Source organism: Tursiops truncatus, chromosome 1 (assembly GCF_011762595.2).
Source record: "Tursiops truncatus isolate mTurTru1 chromosome 1, mTurTru1.mat.Y, whole genome shotgun sequence".
Classification (NCBI taxonomy): Eukaryota; Metazoa; Chordata; class Mammalia; order Artiodactyla; family Delphinidae; genus Tursiops; species Tursiops truncatus.
The window spans coordinates 126,386,616-126,405,398 of record NC_047034.1 but is presented as its reverse complement, the minus strand read 5'-3'; the positions used below and the strand labels follow the sequence as shown (position 1 = coordinate 126,405,398).

The 18,783-nt window shown below is 35.3% G+C and overlaps 1 protein-coding gene across 14 annotated transcripts in view; it reads left to right on the top strand.

The window, feature by feature from the left end:
- MIER1 (MIER1 transcriptional regulator) overlaps positions 1-18,783 on the top strand; it is a 56,116-nt gene that overhangs the window by 34,307 nt on the left and 3,026 nt on the right. For 9 of the 14 annotated variants that reach the window (XM_033865265.2, XM_019919672.3, XM_073788592.1 and 6 more), the window contains 6 exons: positions 4,829-4,870; positions 5,167-5,318; positions 6,552-6,633; positions 7,982-8,076; positions 11,367-11,494; positions 15,908-16,047. In XM_033865265.2, coding sequence (XP_033721156.1) covers positions 4,829-4,870; positions 5,167-5,318; positions 6,552-6,633; positions 7,982-8,076; positions 11,367-11,494; positions 15,908-16,047 — 639 coding nt within the window. The remainder of the gene's footprint in view (positions 1-4,828; positions 4,871-5,166; positions 5,319-6,551; positions 6,634-7,981; positions 8,077-11,366; positions 11,495-15,907; positions 16,048-18,783) is intronic. The other 5 variants (XM_019919674.3, XM_033865307.2, XM_019919673.3 and 2 more) reach the window with 2 other exon arrangements.

Below are 18,783 nucleotides of genomic sequence, written 5' to 3'. Positions count from 1 at the left end.
ACACAACAGTAACAGCTTTCAGGTTAATTTCTGCAACATACAGGAATGTTAAAGGTATCAATATGGAGTGACCTTGTTGTATATTGAAATTCTGTGCACAGTGTTTGTGAATACATTGTAATTGTGTGCAAAAATGAATGATCCATTGGCTTTTGTATTTTTTTATATGTGGCAAGTTAATATTATGGCTAAAGATGGTTTTAATTATCTCTCAATATGTTTATCTTTTATTTTAACATGTTTGCATTGTTAGATATCACAGTGAATAAGTGATCACAATCTCCAATTTTGATTTACTGTTTTCCATTTTAACATTTTAAAAAGCAATTTTATGTGTGTGTATATATATATTTTTTTTCTTTCTTTCTTTCTTTTTCCAGAAAAGCTGTGGTTTATGAAGCTTTCTCACTTTGAGAAATTTAAGCGTGTTATATTGTATGAGGATCAGATGCATTTACCAGGGTTACTGCCTTAGATGAGTCACTATGATTCAGGCCCTTTCCTCATCTTTGTAGTTCTAGGAATTCAAACTTTGGTCATGATACCAAGAATTCGTCTCCACTTAGGTTAACCTGTGCACACAAACCAAATTGTTGTAAAACTATTAGGTAAACCACACTGTTAGGAATAAAACTGTCAAAGGGATAGTGCCTTTTTCCCTTACAGCGAAAGTTTCGCAGGGTATTTTTCATCAGTTTGGTGATCACATTCAAAAAGGAGAGCATTTGGTTTGAGTGATTTTGATAACAGTGCCACAAAACTTAAGATATCTTGATATCTGAACTGTAAGGAATTATTCGGCAGTTGGATTAGAATTTTTCATTGCTATAAGGAAACCCTATTACTGAGTATCCTAAAGAGACATTAACTTTTCCTCTTAAATGTATGTAAATGATCATTTTTACTCAATGAGTATATTATAATCATTTGTTTATTCATCTTTGTATCCTTAATACCCTGGGAGATCCTTTTCACATAAGACACTTCGTAAACATTTGGTAGCTGAGTTATTAGGTGGATGCAGATAGTGTAAACAGAATGTATGTGGAGTCAGTAAACTTGAATCAGTATCTAGGCATTTGGCCATGGACGTGTTACTTAACTACTTTTTTCTTCTTGTCTATAAAATAGCAGTCACCTATTTATTTATAAAGCTCATGCGAGGATTCACATGTGATGTTTTTATGTGTAGTGCTTAGCGGCATAGTGTTTGGCACAGAAAATGGTCAGTAAGTGGCATTAATATCCAAAAGATGATTAATCTTACCCTTATGTTTAGGTTTTATTATTCACATTTTCAGAAAGTATCAATTTATGCTCTTTTGCTTGCAGGTGACAAAAACTGAGTTCAGTTTAGCTTTAGCAAAAAAGAATTTACCTTATTGCTTTACTGGGAAGTTCTGGCTAGTCTGGCTTCAAATAAAACTGGATTCGGGATTTTTATGATATCAGGTGTCTCTCCTCCCCCTTTCCTTTATTGTCAGACAAGCTAGGATGGCTACTGGGAGCTCATGACTTATACTTTTCACTATTCTAGCCAGGAACCAGCAAAAATGAGAACTTCCTCATCCCCCTTTGCTCCAGCAAAAGTCCTAGAGAGAGCCTCTATTGACTCAGCTTGAGTCTTACCCAACCAGAATTACTGTGAGCCAAGAGAAGAGTGAGTACTCAGGCTTGCCCTGGCTCGTTTATCTCTTGGGGCTCCAGGGAGCAGTGTCAGCCCTGCTCAGACTGAATGAAAAGGGTTTAATTCCCAAAAAAGTGCTGGGCATATGAAAAACATGATTTTTAAAGTTACGTGGGTGTTTTGTTTCTCCCATGTACTAAAAACTGAGTAAATGCTGCAGCTTTGTGATAATACTAAATAATTCGAATACTTGGTAAACATCTTACAATGCATGGGACCCCTTTCCTCAAACTAAGAAGTATCTGGCCAAAGGTGTCAATAGTGCTGAGGTTGAGAACCCTTTACTAGATTAGCTGAGAATTAGATGGGCTACTGAGGAAAAAAAGTCAAGAGAAAGGAACAAGGTATTCTCAAATTTTCATGCTTGCATGACGTAAATTTTAGAGTAAGTAAATGTTGGCTAGGAATTACAAAGCAGTGAATAGCAAAGGACCAGGTGAATTGTTGTTTCTAATGAATATTAGACGAATTATTGATTCTTAAGTTGCTTACTGAAAAATGAACACATGTATTACCCTTAGTTGATAATAGTACTGTTGAAACAGGCAGTTCAGTTAATCTACACATAGGAAAAGCTCAACTAGACAACTTAAAATTCATGTCATTAATCACAGTGTGACCTTTTAAGAATGTGGAAATCTCTATTATAAACCGCATTACTACACCTTGCTGATTATGTTTCAGCATTTTCATTCTCATAATATATTGATTAGGTAGAATTTTTACTTGGGCATTAAAAATGGAATGACACCTTTTTTTTTTTTTAACAGAAACTGGAGGTTTATAAATTTCATTTATTTATTCACGTTTATTCTTACTCACTAGGAAGTTCCCAGATTGCAGAAGTTTTTGATTTTGTGGTGTAGTTTCTCAGCTTTCTACATTTGTCATCTCCATTCCCACCCCCAACACACATATAATGAACTTTGTTAAATTATTTTGAACTCATTTTTGCTTATCTGACACACTTACTTTGATTACTTAAAATACCATAAAAAGCACTTCCCCAGTTAACAACCTGTGTTGATAGACTAGGCGAGCTCTTGCCTTCTGAGACTCTTTCACTTATTTATAATCATTTGTAAATTATATCTTTCAGTAGTATGAGGTGGATATATTTATGGTTGCTTTTTAAAAGTTCTAATATTTAGGCTTGGTAATTCATTCGAATGAAATAGTTTCAGAAGATGCTGTTACAGTTCAGTGATTGTGATCTTTCAAAATCCAGCATGTTCATGAAACTATACAATTATAATAAAGACTGTTTTTTCCTTCTGTTGCTGTCATATTTATAGAGGTTCATGTCATATTTATAGATGATAAATTAAAAAAATAGAGATAAATAAAAAATCGAGATTATTTTTCCTCCTTATTTTCGTGTGTTTTATCATAATGGTGGAGTTCTTCCTGAATTTATGATCTCTTGGCGTTTAGTCATTCTATAGATATTTAATAAATATCAACTGTGTTGCCTTTTTTATTTAGATCATAGTCAGAAGTCATATTTAGAGTATAAACTTAACTGGAAAGTGATTTGGTCTGTTTCTGGAACCAGTTAAGGCAGTGTGGTTTATTCTCTGAGAATGCTAGTGGTTCTCACCTCATTGTCATTTTTAGTATATGCATTAAATGAAGTATCATATTCTCAGGGTTAGCCTATCTGGCTGCTAGTCACAGTTCTAGGGACCTGGCTTGTCATTTGGCGCCATCTGGTGATGTTTGTGTACTTAGTTTAAATAAGCATATCTCTGTATCCTGTGACTTGGGACTTCCAGTTGATTCCAGAAGTATCTCTCAGGTAGTTTGTGCTTGTTTCATAGGCTCAACATGGGGTATCTAACTGGGAGAACACTGGGGACTCAGGGACCCACCCTCCATTGTCTTCTTCCTGAATCAGGGTTTCCTTGTAAGGCATTGTCCATCTCCCACTCCCACTCCAAGAATATAAGAACTCTCGTGTGTTCCCTTTGGCAAAGAAAGGCTGAGTGCAGACCAGAAATCAATAGCAGTATATCCAAATTCACTTTATCATGGGAGTTTTATTGTATTTACAGTTTGGAGTTTTACTACGATTGTACCAGCAGGTTAGAAAAGGAATAAGGTTTATTACTAAGGAAAAATGTAAAGTGTATGTGTGTAGTGGCAGGGGAGTGGGTGGGGACAAGGTAATTTATATGAAAACACTTAACATAGTACCTGGTATGTAGGAGATGTACCTTTGTTAGCTGTTAATTCCTTTTCATAACACAAGGAAGTTTGACAATGTCAGCTATACTTTGTCTCTTAAATTCAGAGTCTTTGTCCAGCTGGCTCCTTTCTATTGGCATTTAAGTGATTATGTCTCATGCCTTTAAAAACCAACAAACAAGCAAAACCAAAAACTTTCTTCAGCTATGCTTCCTCTCTAGCTACTGTACTGCTCTATCTCCTCCCTCACCGTGAAACTTTTCAGAAGAGTTTTCTACTTTATTTCTTTACCTTCCATTTCCTCTTCATTCCTCTCCAGTATGGCTTTGGCTTCCATCTCTGCACAGAAACAGTTCTTGAAACATTCCCCTCCTTGTTAATAAATCCAGTGCACCTCTTCAATTTTCATCCTGCTTGTTTAACAGCATTTAACCAATCTATTACTCTCTGAAACATTTTCTTTCCCTTGCTGCTATGGTGCCACACTTTGATATTTCTTCTGTCTTGTGACTGTTCCTTCTTAATTTTGTCTGTTTTCATCTTCCTGTCATTTAGGATTCCACAAGGCTCTCATCTTAGTTTCTCCTCCATTCTTTCACTTATAAAATTTTGATGAAATTGGGGCTTCAATCTTATAATGGAAGTTCTGATGAAACCTAAATGCTTTTTTAAAAAAAGTAATGACTTGTTTTATGAAAATGATTTATGCTTATCACAATATATTTTCAAGCATCATGGAAAAGTACAAAGATGTAAGAAAAAATTGTCCCAAATCCTACCACCAAGAAATAAGCAGTGTTAACATTTGGTGAGCATTCTTTTAGACATCCCTATTCAAAAATCATAATTATAGCTAACATTCATTGAAACTTATTTAATATGTGTCAGAATTGTTTTAAATTGCTTGAAATCCTTACAGCCATGTATAATAGGATTGTTTTCCCCATTTCACAGATGAGGCAGAAAGAAGGGAAGTAACTTGCTGGGGTCATACAGGTAGGAAGTGTTGGTACTGCTATTCAAACCAAGAGAGGTTGGAATTTGGTAAAGTCAAGCTAAGTCAGACTAGATCTGAAAGGGGCATCAAGTGGTACCTTCTGTTTAGATTGTTTAAATCACTTAAGCTATAAATATTGCCCCAGAATGAAGTCACGCAAGTAGTGGGACCACACTTTACCTCTCAGTTCTCAACATTTTGGCTCTAAGTATGGGTTATTTGTTCAGTGATATGTTTTAACACAAACTCTATCAATTTTTGGCATTATTTTTAACATTATATTTTACTAATTTAGTATATGAAAATGATGATCAGCTCCTGTGGGACCCTGAGTACTTACCGGAAGACAAAGTGATTGTATTTCTTAAGGATGCATCTAGAAGAACAGGTGATGAGAAAGGTGTAGAAGCAATTCCTGAAGGATCTCACATAAAAGACAATGAACAGGTACATGAATAAGAAATAACTTACAATATTCCCAAAATATATTAACCACATACGTTTATAAGTTTAAGTGCTGTCACATTTAGTGCTATTCTATCCACCAAAATTCCTTTACAGATGGTCCCTGACTTAACGAAGGTTCAGCTTAAAATTTTTTGACTCCATGATTGTATGAAAGCAGTATGCGTTCAATGGAAAGCATACTTCGAATTCTGATCTTTGCCCAGGCTAGTGTTGAATATCTCTTGTGATGCTGGGCAGTGTAAGAGAGCCATACCTCCCGGTCAGCCACGTGATCATGAGGGTAAACAACTGATACAACCATTCTGTACCCATACAACCATTCTCTTTTTCACTTTCAGTACAGTATTCAGTAAATTACATGAGATATTCAACACTTCGTTATAAAATAGGCTTTGTGTTAGATGATTTTGCCCAGCTGTAAGCTAATGTAAGTGTTCTGAGTACATTTAAGGTAGGCTAGGCTAAGTGATGGTGTTCAGTAGGTTAGGTGTATTAAATGCATTTTCAGCTTACAGTATTTTCAACTTAGGATGTGTTTTTGGGGACCCATTGTAAGTAGAGGAAGATCTGTAATGTCATCAACAGGGAGTCTGATGTTTATAATCAGCATAAGATATGTAGTATTGACACACTCATTGGTATGACTTCAGCTCAAATAAAAATTTTGATATTTTATTTTGCCTGTATATATTTTTTATTAAGCTTTTTGAACTTCCTTTGCATAGCCCATAGAATCTGTGGATATCATCAAGTTGGGAATACCTGTCTGGGATAATGTTATTCTGTATATAATAGAACAGTGCCTACCATGAACCTAATAGCAGCATTATATACTTTCTTGCCTTTTTCACCAGTGTTTTTCTTTTCTGATTTGTTTTAAGTTGTCTTTGAATAGGAACCCCAGAAAACCAAAAAGAAGGGACTTGTGATTATTATAAAATTTCTTTTTATTTATAAATTCCTAGAGTACCATGGCCACCAGTAGAGTATTTGCTTATCCATTATTTTCTACATATTCAGAGGCAGTTAATTATCAGGAATGAATTATGTTTGTTTTTCTTTAGTGTTCTTTATGTTGCATTTACTAGAATTACTTGTCCTCCAGAAAGTATGAAAACACTGGATTCTGGAAAAGCCTTTACTCTCTTAAGAAACTGTAGCCTTGAATTGTTCATAGTCCAGGTTACATACTGAAGCCTTTTATTTTTCTAGGCATTATATGAATTAGTTAAATGCAATTTTGATACAGAAGAAGCATTAAGAAGATTAAGATTTAATGTAAAAGCAGCTAGAGGTAAGCATAAATATTAATTTTTTATTTGTTTTCATGATATAGCAGAAATTTAAAATTTAAGCTTTTCAATTTACCTAGGTATATCCTAAATTTAATAATACTAATCTCTGAATTCAGTAAATATTTGCTGGAAAACAACTTGTTATAACTTGTTAAATAACTTGTATATAACACAAGTGTTACACAAGGCATTATGGGGAATGGGGTTAATATTGTCCCTTCCTTTATGGGAAAATAAGGCCATTTAAATAAAAATATATAATGCCTTTCAATTTTAAGGCATTTTTATAAACATTTTCCTGTTTGATCTTGGTAATGATCCTGTAAGCTAAGTAAGGTGAAAGATGTTAGCTTCACTTTAAAACTGATGAGAACTGAGGTCTCTTAGCTGAGGCAAGCATAATTCATAAATAATGAAGCCAAAACTAAAATCCAGGTTTTTCACTTTTTTACTCCAAACTGGCTCTCACCCCACTTCACTAAGAGTACTGTTTATATATCATTATGTAACAAAGGAAAGATTATTCATTCAACAGAATTGGAGGGCCTACTAAATTGTGGGGACATAACTATAAACAAGGTCCCTGACATCACAGTGCTTAGAGCCTAGGTAGGGAAGCTGAAAAATAGTTACGAGTTCTTCCAAGGAGAATTAGAGGGTGCAATCCAAACTTATTGCAGTGGGACTTAACCTAGTTGGGGAAAGAGTGAGGCTGTTAAAGCTTCTCGAACAAAGGGATATTTTTACTGGCTAGGTGAAAGGAGGCTGAGGTAAGAGGCAGGAAATAACTCTAGACAAAGGGAAGAGCATGCACAAAGTCTCTAAAGTAAGAAAGGACATAACGAATTAAAGGAATTGAAAGGTAGCTTGTTTAGTTGGATCATAAAGAATAAAGGGGAGGGCTTCCCTGGTGGCGCAGTGGTTGAGAGTCCCCCTGCCGATGCAGGGGACACGGGTTCATGCCCCGGTCCGGGAAGATCCCACATGCCGCGGAGCGGCTGGGCCCGTGAGCCATGGCCGCTGAGCCTATGCGTCCGGAGCCTGTGCTCCGCAACGGGAGAGACCACAACAGTGAGAGGCCCGTGTACCGCAAAAAAAAAAAAAGAATAAAGGGGAAAGGCATAAGTTGAGGTTGGAGAGTCAGGGACTAAATCACCCATTATTAAATAAGGAGTTTTTGTCACTATCTTTTTTAGCCATCAATAATAGAATTCAGGAGTAAAATACTTCCCTCATTGTTAACAGAAAGTTACATTTTTATTTACAACTTTGTTTGTTATATGCAGCATTTGGGAGAATATTGCTTAACAGTTTCCCCTCCTTCCCCCGCCCCCCCGATTTTGTCAGAGGAATTATCTGTTTGGACAGAGGAAGAGTGTAGAAATTTTGAACAAGGGTTGAAGGCCTATGGAAAGGACTTTCATTTGATTCAGGCTAATAAAGTAAGTGATGATATATGTTGTCTCTTTTATTAAAAGAAATTTAGTTAACCTAGATTATATTAAATCTTCTATTATGTTTTCTAATGTTAAAGGTTCAATAATGAATATTTTAATACACTGGTATTTAGAAAATTGTAATAAGCATGCCTAGACTTCCTGGCATGTATTTGCTAAGTGACTGTTCTCAGTGTATGATATTGGAAGCCTTTAAGAATTAGACGTTTATAAATATGTTCATCAGCTTCTGGATGGGATGTGTGTATACACTGTAATTACTTAAAGCTATTTTCCACAAACTTGTTACAGATTTTTTTTAGGAGGTTCTTAGTTGGAAATTTTACAGCATTTTTACCATGACATTATTTATAATTAAGATGTTTTTTACATTTGCTTAAGTCCTAAGTGGTCCAAAATCAGATACTTAATATTTAATTTGGTTTTAATTAAGATTTAATTTTCCAGAAGAATATCTCAATAAGTCAGCTTTATTATACATTATATAATTTTATAATTTGACAATTTAGCATAATTTATCATGCCATATGGATAATATCAATCACACAGTGTCAATGTATACCCAAAAAACCTTCATAAGTACTTGCAAATTTATTTTTAGGTTTAATTCTCTTAAACTGAAATCAGGTAGGATTTTTAATAGTAACTACACAATTACATAGAATAGAAAAATGTGTTCCTAGGGGCTATTAGGACAGGCAAAATTAAAATCTCAGAATGTAAATATAGGGCTTCCCTGGTGGTGCAGTGGTTGAGAGTCCGCCTGCCGACGCAGGGGACACGGGTTCGTGCCCCGGTCCGGGAAGATCCCACATGCTGCGGAGCGGCTGGGCCCGTGAGCCATGGCCGCTGAGTCTGCGCGTCCGGAGCCTGTGCTCCGCAACGGGAGAGGCCACAACAATGAGAGGCCCGCGTACCGCAAAAAAAAAAAAAGAATGTAAATATAGGAAATTAAGTAATTTCTAGGTTTATACATATCACATTTTTAGCAAATATAAATGACAAGGAGCTTGGCTTTACATGTTTCCTTAAGGATGGTGTGTAAGATATGTGATGGCTTATCTAGGATGATGCTGAAAGTATCTGGGCTTATGTGGGCTTGCTTCTGAGGCTCTAAATAGTCTGTCATCACATTCTCCTATTTCATACCTCTGGATGTGATCCGATGGTATTCACTTGATTTGTTTCAACACATATTTAACAGTATCTATTTTATGTTCCAAAATAAAACAGCTGCTTACAAATCCTGTGAGTTCATTTTTCTCAATTTTGTTGTTCTTTAGTTTATTCTTGATTATTTTGTTGAATTTTGGTATTTGACATCAGGCATAATTAATAAGAGAAATTTTGAGTCTTAGCATTGATGTGAAAGGTGTATCCAAATCATCTTAATGTTGTATCCAACATTAAGGTGTTGTATCCAAATCATCTGATAATTTCCAATATAGTGAATACTCTATGAAAGGAGCGCATTATGCTAATGTCTGTTTCATGTAATGGCCATGCATGTTTCTGATTTTAAAAAAACAAATTGTCTCATGGTTGAAAGGGACAGCGTTGTGGGAAAGAGTTTTCTAGCATTCCTGCTTGAATTCAAACACTATTGACCAAACCATGCTGGATTATCTGTGGAGGGACCCTTGGGATGATAAGCTGATGTAACTGGCAGGAGCAGTCCTTTTTTAAGGAATAAGAACATATTAGATGACTTAAAACTATTAGCCAAAAAAAGTCTTAACATAGTATTGAAAATAAGACCTTGATTTCTTTATAAATATTTGGGATGGTGATATTTCAGTGTTACAGAAGTCATCCGACCTTTATATACCTAGTACACTAGTTGTTCCCGTGAACAAAGGGAGGACAATAATTCTTAAGAAGAAGACATTGAAGTCCAGTGAAAACATTAAGGCTTTGTTTTTACACCTAGAATTGAAGTTTGGATCTTAATCGTAGGTTGTATTATGCACACTTACTTAATTGAGGATTTTTCATAATAATGTTAACTTTGCATGCTACAAAATGTGTTTGTAATTTTTGCTTTCAGTAACGTACAGTTGACTTGACAATTGTCTACTAGAAATAAGATTCTAAAAAGGAGGCAAAAAACAGCTTGAGAAGATGACTGGGTTTTTAGTTTTTGTTTTTAAAGCCCTGATAGCTTTGTCTTAAAGCAACACGGGGCAGAAAGAAAAATATATGTCCCATAACAAAATAAGGATGTCATAAAATTGACCTTAGGTGCAGTCAGTCGCACCGGATCCCTTCTTCAGAATCAGAAATTTATGAGTTAAAGCATATTGTCTTGCATCCCAAACACTCATTCAGATACCTTTTTAACTCCTAGTATTTTATATGCATCAACCCTACCAGCTCTCTAAGCAAAGTAGCAGAACAGGGAATTTTGTCAACATCAGTTGCCAATCTCATATGTTTAACATTATTAAAGGGAGCCATTCAGTTGCCCAAATAGGTATAGCACAGTAAGCCACTGGAGTAATTTAGTAAACAAAGTATTAGCGTTACTATAATAGCTTTTAACTCACTGGGGAATACTTTCAGCCTTTCTAGAAAGTAAGTAACTGAGTCTGGATCAGTGTTGGGATTAGTAAGAGAATCCTTTAAATGGGAATTTAAAGGCAGTCTCCCTAGGCGTTCTGTGAGTAAAAGTATTTGCAAATTGTTTATAACATTATTTTAATTCAAATGCCACTTCCAGACATTTTCAATAAAGGGGTATTTATTTTATAGTAAATGAACATATGATAGTCTCTTTAAAAGCATAATGCTATTGACATATATACACTACCAAATGTAAAATAGATAGCTCGTGGGAAGCAGCTGCATAGCACTGGGAGATCAGCTTGGTGCTTTGTGACCGCCTAGAGGGGTGGGATAGGGAGGGTGGGAGGGAGACACGAGGGAGGGGATATGGGGATATATGTATACATATAGCCGATTCACTTTGTTATACAGGAGAAACACAGCATTGTGAAGCAACTATTATTCCAATAAAGATGTTAAAGAAAATTAAAAGGTTAAAAAAAAAGCATAATGCTAAATATCTGAAGACCTGTTGCCAATGTATTATTTTTCTTAATGGGAGTTCAGAAAGAGTAATTTTTAACACGGCTGCTACAGTGTTGTATTTTGTAAGTGGTATTATGTATTACTTAAAGACCAGCTAAATTTGTTTTCAAACTTCAGGTATTTTTCATGAGATAACTCCTTTAAGGAGGAGATACTTGTTAAAAACAAGTATTTGTTTCTTATAGGTTCGAACAAGGTCAGTTGGTGAATGTGTAGCATTCTATTATATGTGGAAAAAATCTGAACGTTACGATTTCTTTGCTCAGCAAACGCGATTTGGAAAAAAGAAATATAATCTTCATCCTGGTGTCACGTGAGTATTTTTTCTTTTGAGTCATTTTTGCTAAGCTTTTCTAAATTTTTCTTGAGAAAATTGTAATTTTTAGACTCTTCTTTCTCTTGATAGGATAAAAGTTTACATTAGTTTCAATTTATCCATTTATTGACATCTTCATAGGGCATTTAGACTTTTCAGTGTATTATAAATACATTGTAAACTACAGTTCATCTTGAGACAGCAAATTTATCAAAGCGAATGTTAAGAGTGTATGTTTTCAGTAGTATTCCTGAGAGGAAATGGATCAGAACAGCTGTGAAGGCATGTTTTTGTTAAATTCTATTCCATTCAGTATAAGCGCATACAGTTTTGATCTAATAACACTGAGAGAGAGCAGTAAGAATAGGAGAGACTATCTTTTCTAAAACTTATAGGGCCATATGCCTAATAGAGGCCCTTTAAAGAGGAAGGGAAATTAATATTTTTCCTTTCCCAATCTATTTTTGATTCTGGGAACCAAAATCAGATTTGGATATAGATGATATCAAAGGGAAAAGACACGTAGGGTTATAATAAGTTAGGTAAAATTGCATTTTCTTTTATTACAAAGTTTTTTATAGAGAGGTGCACATGTGCATGATGACTTCCCTTTCCCTAAATATTCTGAAACCTTTTCCTTTAACAAATAATATTTAATAAGTAATGTACCTTTAGCTAACTCCCAGTGATAGAGGGAGTATAGTTTATTATATCCTGTTTTTAAGCAAAATGCCTATATGTCTAATCCATTCCCCACGCACCAAATTCTCTTAGCTTCATTCAGTCTAGCTGTGGAATGAAACACTGTTCCCACTCCCACTAGCAATTTGTTACTTAAGTATATAGTACATAGAGTATTGAACCCTTCATTTCACGTGAGTTGCTCTAAAATGCTGATGAATTTGTTGTGGTGGAATTGACTTTACCATATACAAATTAACTTTGCCAATACCTTAAGTATTCCCTAATGTTTATGGAATAAAAATAATGCAAAGTTGTGACTTCATTTGGTCACCATGCACCACTGAGGTTCTTAAGCTTGGCCAAATAACTGCCTTTGGAAGATGTGCTTATATTCATATTTGCTTGTGCTTTTCAAACTCCTAGGCTGCACTATTTCTTGGTCATGTTCATTTACAGGTGTCTCTGCTGGTCACTTCCTTGGAGGATCAAACACTCTAAAATCCAAAGCAGAATTATCTAAAAGGGAATAAATGGGTATGATTGCCCCTGGAAGTCATGAGACATTGGACTCTGTGCCTCATTCTCCCTTGTTCAAATCTCATAATGAGTAGAATTTTATATATAACAGTATTCCAAATTTTATATAATTGCTTACTGTTATCAATTTATAGTTAAATTTGTATTTATTGGTAGTGTTGAGGCACAGTGATGTAGAACTAGATACAGCTATCTAGTCTTCAGAGTATATCTTAAAATAGTCAGTTTTCAAGCTATTCTATAGGGAAAAGCAATAGTAACATCTTTCATTTTTTTCACCCATTTCAGAAATAATGTTCACACATGAACTACAGGCAATCTGTCGTCACCAGCAGTAAGAACATAAGAATTGCCATGCTGGGTCAGACCCATGGTTCATCCAGTTTTCTCTTTCAGAAAGCATCACCAAGGGAAGTGTTGTGGGCTGGCTTAGTTGGTCCTCTGTGATGTCAAGCTCAACAGGTTAGGTAGGGATGTGCTGCCAAACATTTTAGTTTTTCTAATAATCTCTCCGTAGCTTCTGAAAACTTTTTGAAGATATTTATATTTGTAACCTTGATTCTCCTTAAGGTTTAAGTATTCTGTAGGTGGAGTAGTCTCAGTTAAAAGTAATCCCATATCTTCTCTTTTCTCAGGCTTTAAGAGTTAACAGCATGTTCCCTGGTGTTATGGTAGGAAGTGAAGAAATGCTTTTCCCCCTAGACAAGAATACTGTGTTTTTGTAGGCTTCAGTTATATCCCCTCCGGGGTCTTTTTTTAAAGTTTTTTGTTTTTTTAACTGAAAACTATAATTCTTTTACTCCTGTTTGTCCCTTTTAGCTGTGTTAAATCTCCTATAAGAAGCCACGACCAGACCGTATATTCCAGATTGGGAGAAATTGTGGTTTTCTGTAGGCATGAAGATATTTTTCTAGTTTGCTTCCAGGACCTTCTCTTTCTGTTAATAGTTGCACTTTAAGTGACCGCACAAAACATTAAGTTAATGCCTTTAGACAAAAATTGGACTGAATTTTAAAATTTTCCTCCTTAGTCAGAATCAATAGTTAAGAGCAGATTATCCTGAAAGTTATTTGCTCATTTTTCTGTTACATTGTTACCTTCCATTTGTTCACCAGAATGAAGCACATTGCCACTTTTCTGCCTATAAATGGCCTTTGAAAGATCCTACTGTGGATTCTGTCAGTTCACTACCTACCTGGAAGAATTGGTAGCCATATACAAATTGAAGATTTTGCTGTAACAGCCTTGCAAATAATTTTTTTCAAAGTAAAAATTAACTCAGCATAACTCGAACTATTTGAATGCTACTCCAGCCTCCTGTACGGTCTACCTGACTCTTCCTTTCTTAAGCATTCTGGATGCCATTAACCTTTAAGAAATAATAGTAATAAGTCTTTCACAATATCATTGTTATATTCAGAAATTTAAAATAATTTTGATATCTAGTCAGTTCTAGCTTCCTTTGCGTGGCTTTTAACATCCTCCATTACCCATTCCCACTATGCCAAATTTATTTCCAACAATTCTTCCTCATGCATCATCTGTTTCTGTTAGCTTTAGCTTCTGAAGTCCCTTTGGCATTGCATTCATCATGCTCATTCTGTTTCTGTGTGATTGTTCTGTAATGGTGAATGACATAAAGCCAAAGAGATCTTAAAAGACCATGAAATTTCATTCCCTCCATTTATAGATGAGGAAAATAAGGCCTAGAATGTTAAATTGATTAGTTCGTGGTCATATATGTTTCTTTGATATGTGTTAGTTTGTACTCTTAACCTGTTGGAAGCTTCTTGAGGTCAGATTCTACATCCCTATATTGTAAACTACACATTTATAATGTATGTCCCTGTATATAAACGACAACGTGATCACGTAGTTTGAGATTAAAACTATAGTTACTAGTCTGTTCTAGACTGTTACCACAGACTTTCAGTAAAGTCCCAAAAGCCCTTCCGTGGTTTCCTTCTTGTCCACATTGTTACTTACGCCGCTCACAAAATTCTAAAAGATAGGATTTGCCTTACTATTTGTTATACTTATTCTGAGGGAATTTAAAAATAAATAAGGTATTTTGGTTTTTATTGCACTTCTCTGCACCGTGCACAACTTAGGCACTGGTGGTGCAGTGATAAAGCAGACTAAACTCCCTGCTTTCAGGGAACTATTCCAGCACAGGTGATGGCAGACTTTTTCTGTAAAGAGCTAGAGAGTAAATGTTTTAGGCTTTTGCAGGCGTTAAGTTCTCTTGCAACTACTTAGCTCTGCTATTGTGAAAAGCAGCCATAGACACTGTGTAAGTGAATGGATGTGGCTGTGTTGCAGTAAAATACTGTCCACAAAAATAGGTGGCCAGCCCACAGGCCATAGTTTGCTGACCTTTATTCTAGTGACTTAATAGCACTTCATAGTTCATAAAACACTTCGCTACACATATCTTATACAACAGCCCTGTGTGGTAGATAGGTCATGTATGGTTACATGCATTTTATAGGTAAAGACACTAGACCTGAGAGAGAGAAGTATTTCGTTCAGATCTTCTAACCTCAACCCAATGTCACTTAACCACAAATGTCTTCCCATGCCATACAGTTAGGAATGACTTAGGGAAGGAAGTAACTTCACCTCTAACAATATATGGGCAGATACAGCTGGCAGATAAGCCCAGGAACTTAGTGAGCTTACTATAGCTTAGCTCTAGCAGAAAGGTAATGTAGAAGGTAACAGGAAGGTAATTCATTATTAGGTCCTAATTTGTCTTTCAGGTATTGCCGTAGCCATCCAGTAGTCTTTATGAGCTTTACAGTTCCAACCTGTGTCTGTTCAGACATTCTTCTGTACTCCTCCTGATTGACATCATCCCTGCCTCTTCATTTACAGATTTTCTGATTTTAGTTGGGCCCCTCTGATCACTTGCCTACAGTTTTTAAAGTTTTAAAACTTCCTATAGGTCTCTAAAATTTGCTAGTGTAGAGGACTTACATATTTTTCCTACAAACATGTAACCAAAAGGAGCTTTTCCATTTAAATGTTCAGATACTGGTGTCATAGATGAGGCACTGGAATAAATGTAAGTGAAAATTAGGATATATTTGCTAATAAAGCCTTCTAAATTTAACTTAAGTCAATTTTAATTTTCAGCTGTTTTTAATATAAGAAAATAATTGTCTTATTATTTTACTCAATTTTAAGGGATTACATGGATCGTCTTCTAGATGAAAGTGAAAGTGCTGCTTCTAGTCGAGCACCATCCCCTCCCCCAACTGCCTCAAACAGTAGTAACAGCCAGTCTGAGAAAGAAGATGGCACTATAAGCAATAGTAATCAAAATGGTAAGCAACCAAAGAACACGTAGATTTCTTCATAGTGACGGGCACTTTTCTTTCAGTAGCTTGGAAAATTCAGTTTTGGTGTCTCTTAAACTTCCAAAGCAGAACTGAAGTCATAATTGTAAATACCAGATGAAACATAGTATCAGCATACATATATACTAACACACAGAATATGTACAAGTCAGTTGGAAAGAATTCCCATTGATATCACTAAAAAGTATATATAATAAAGTATACTATCAACAGTGACCATTTCTTTTAAGAAATTAAGAAAATAGCATCTGTTTTCTTATCAGGTTGGAATGTCTAGATATAAGTATTCTTGTTAAGTCTTAGACCGAAACTCCAGCCATTTCACATCAGAAATACACAGATATTTATGAAATACTTTCAGAGCTTGTAACACTTTATTAGGAAACTGATTTAAGCATATAAACGAAAAGAAGCAGATAACAAGGGCACTCTTTAAAATATTTTCCTCCTTGATAACATAATAACCTTGAAGGACGAGTAAAGATAAAGCAGGTGTCAGCCTGTGCATTAATATTGTACAGAAACATTCATTTTTATGTCCATGAAAAAGAGAAGCAAAAAGCATACTAATATGTTTGAGATTCAGATAGTGTTTTTGTTTAAAATATACAGTGGACCAAGGATCACTGAGCTGATCAGTAAGACCTAGTCAGAGAATTATCTTGATTTCTACTTTTAAAATAGTCTTAAGTAAGACCATTGCTAAGCAGAAAGTAATAAATCCTCCAGTCCTTTTTAGGAGGAAACTGGTGAATTAGAGACAAGCTCTGCACACCTGCATTCTGATGTAACAGCTTTAGGGGAGGGCCAGTGGAGAGCTAACCTCCCCCTGACAGAAACTAGAAGAGGAATACTGTGAAGAATTTGAACTTTGTTCTGATCTTTGCTGTCACACTGGCATTTAATATTACTGTGGTGAATATACTTTCTTCATTTAATGACTCCTCTCTATTCCCTCACTACTTCCCCTCTAAGAACAAGCCAAACAAATATTAGGGCCCAGCTGTTTCCTCATTCAAGAAGGTTCATTGACATGATTTCTAATGCCAATCACATCCATCCTGAAGTTGAATAAGAAGCTGAGACTGACTTTGGGACTAGGGGTGGAAACTCAGGGAGGCAGACGGTTGGTAGTACAGTCAGCCCTCTGTATCGATGGGCTCTGCATCTGCAGATTCAACCAACTGCATAGCAAAAATATTTGAAGAAAGAAAAAATTCCAGAAAATTCCACAAAGCAAAACTTGAATTTGCTCTGTGCTGACAGCTATTTACATAGCATTTACACTTTATTAGGTATTATAAGAAATCTAGAGATGATTGAAAGTACATGGGTCATATGAATTTTTCGTGCTGTCTTATTTATATAAGGGATGAGCATCTATGGGTTTTGGTATCCGAGGGGGTCCTGGAACCAATCCCCTACAGATGCCAGGGACTACTGTATTTCTCTCTTTTCTTATTTGCTGATAACACCAAATAAATTGTTTCCCTTTCTTTTCCTTCTTTGTTTTTTAACCATTTGATGATAACATGCAGTTAGCCAAGGAAGAGTGTTCATAGGTTACTTATAAATTACTCAGCCCAGAAGCCATTCACATCAGGTACAATTAAGATTTCCAGGTTTTTCAAGGAAAGGAAGGAACTTTGCAACCCAACTGTCTTTTTTTGTAAGGGGCTTTAATTCATGTCTTGAAATCTACTAGTGCTTTTTGACCTAATGAGAGTGTCACCAAGCTTCTTGTGCTTACTATGACAAAATCACTCCTCCACTGTCATATGGCGCATAATCGCATAAGCATACATGACTTGAGTGCACCTTTGAGCTGGGGAAATAGTATATTTTATTGGACCAAAATGTGTATTTGAGGCTCTCGTTCTTTATAGTGAATATTTTTCAGAAAATTAAATTTAAATTATCTCCAGTGGCACATTCTGTATTTTACATTAAGTATTTGCAAAATTTCTCCATTTTGCAGTCAACTCTAACATGACCTTTTGTCACTTCATTAGAGTAATTATACTCTTTCTTTTCTCAATCTGTTATGAAGGAATTTGTGTTTACTTTTAGCATTTTCAAGTGTACGCTTGGACAGTGCAAGAATTAATTTAACATTATGACAGAATATTTAAATCCGTTTAGATAAATATAGCATATGATCTTTACCCTTAAAGCATAATACCTGTAGATTCACATTAAGAATGAAAACGTCGTGTCATCCTGCTTTTTATATACGGCAGTAGAAAACTCAAACTTCTAAAGAAAGAATATAATTTTTTCATGGTTTTAGAAAGTTTTGGCCTTTTTGCTAAATCTGAATAATTTATGCATATCTTTGCTTTAACTCAGCTTATTTAGACTGCTGGATCCATTGCTTATTTGTTGCTACGTATAATACCAGCATGCTATTAATATATGCCAAATTCTGTTCTTAATTCTTTACATTTATTAACTTATTTAATCTTCACAGCAATCCTATAAATTTGTTGTTATCCTCATTGTATATGTGATGAAACTGAGGTACGAGAGAGTGTAAATAACATGCCTAAGGTCACACAGCTACTAAAGTAAATAAAGCCAGAATTCAAACCATATGTATACACAGATTTGATACCTCACTTGCTCAATAAAAAGTTATTTTACAGCTGTTTATAGCTGTGTTATAATAGTTTACAGATTTAGCTTTTTAATATTAGCAGTTTC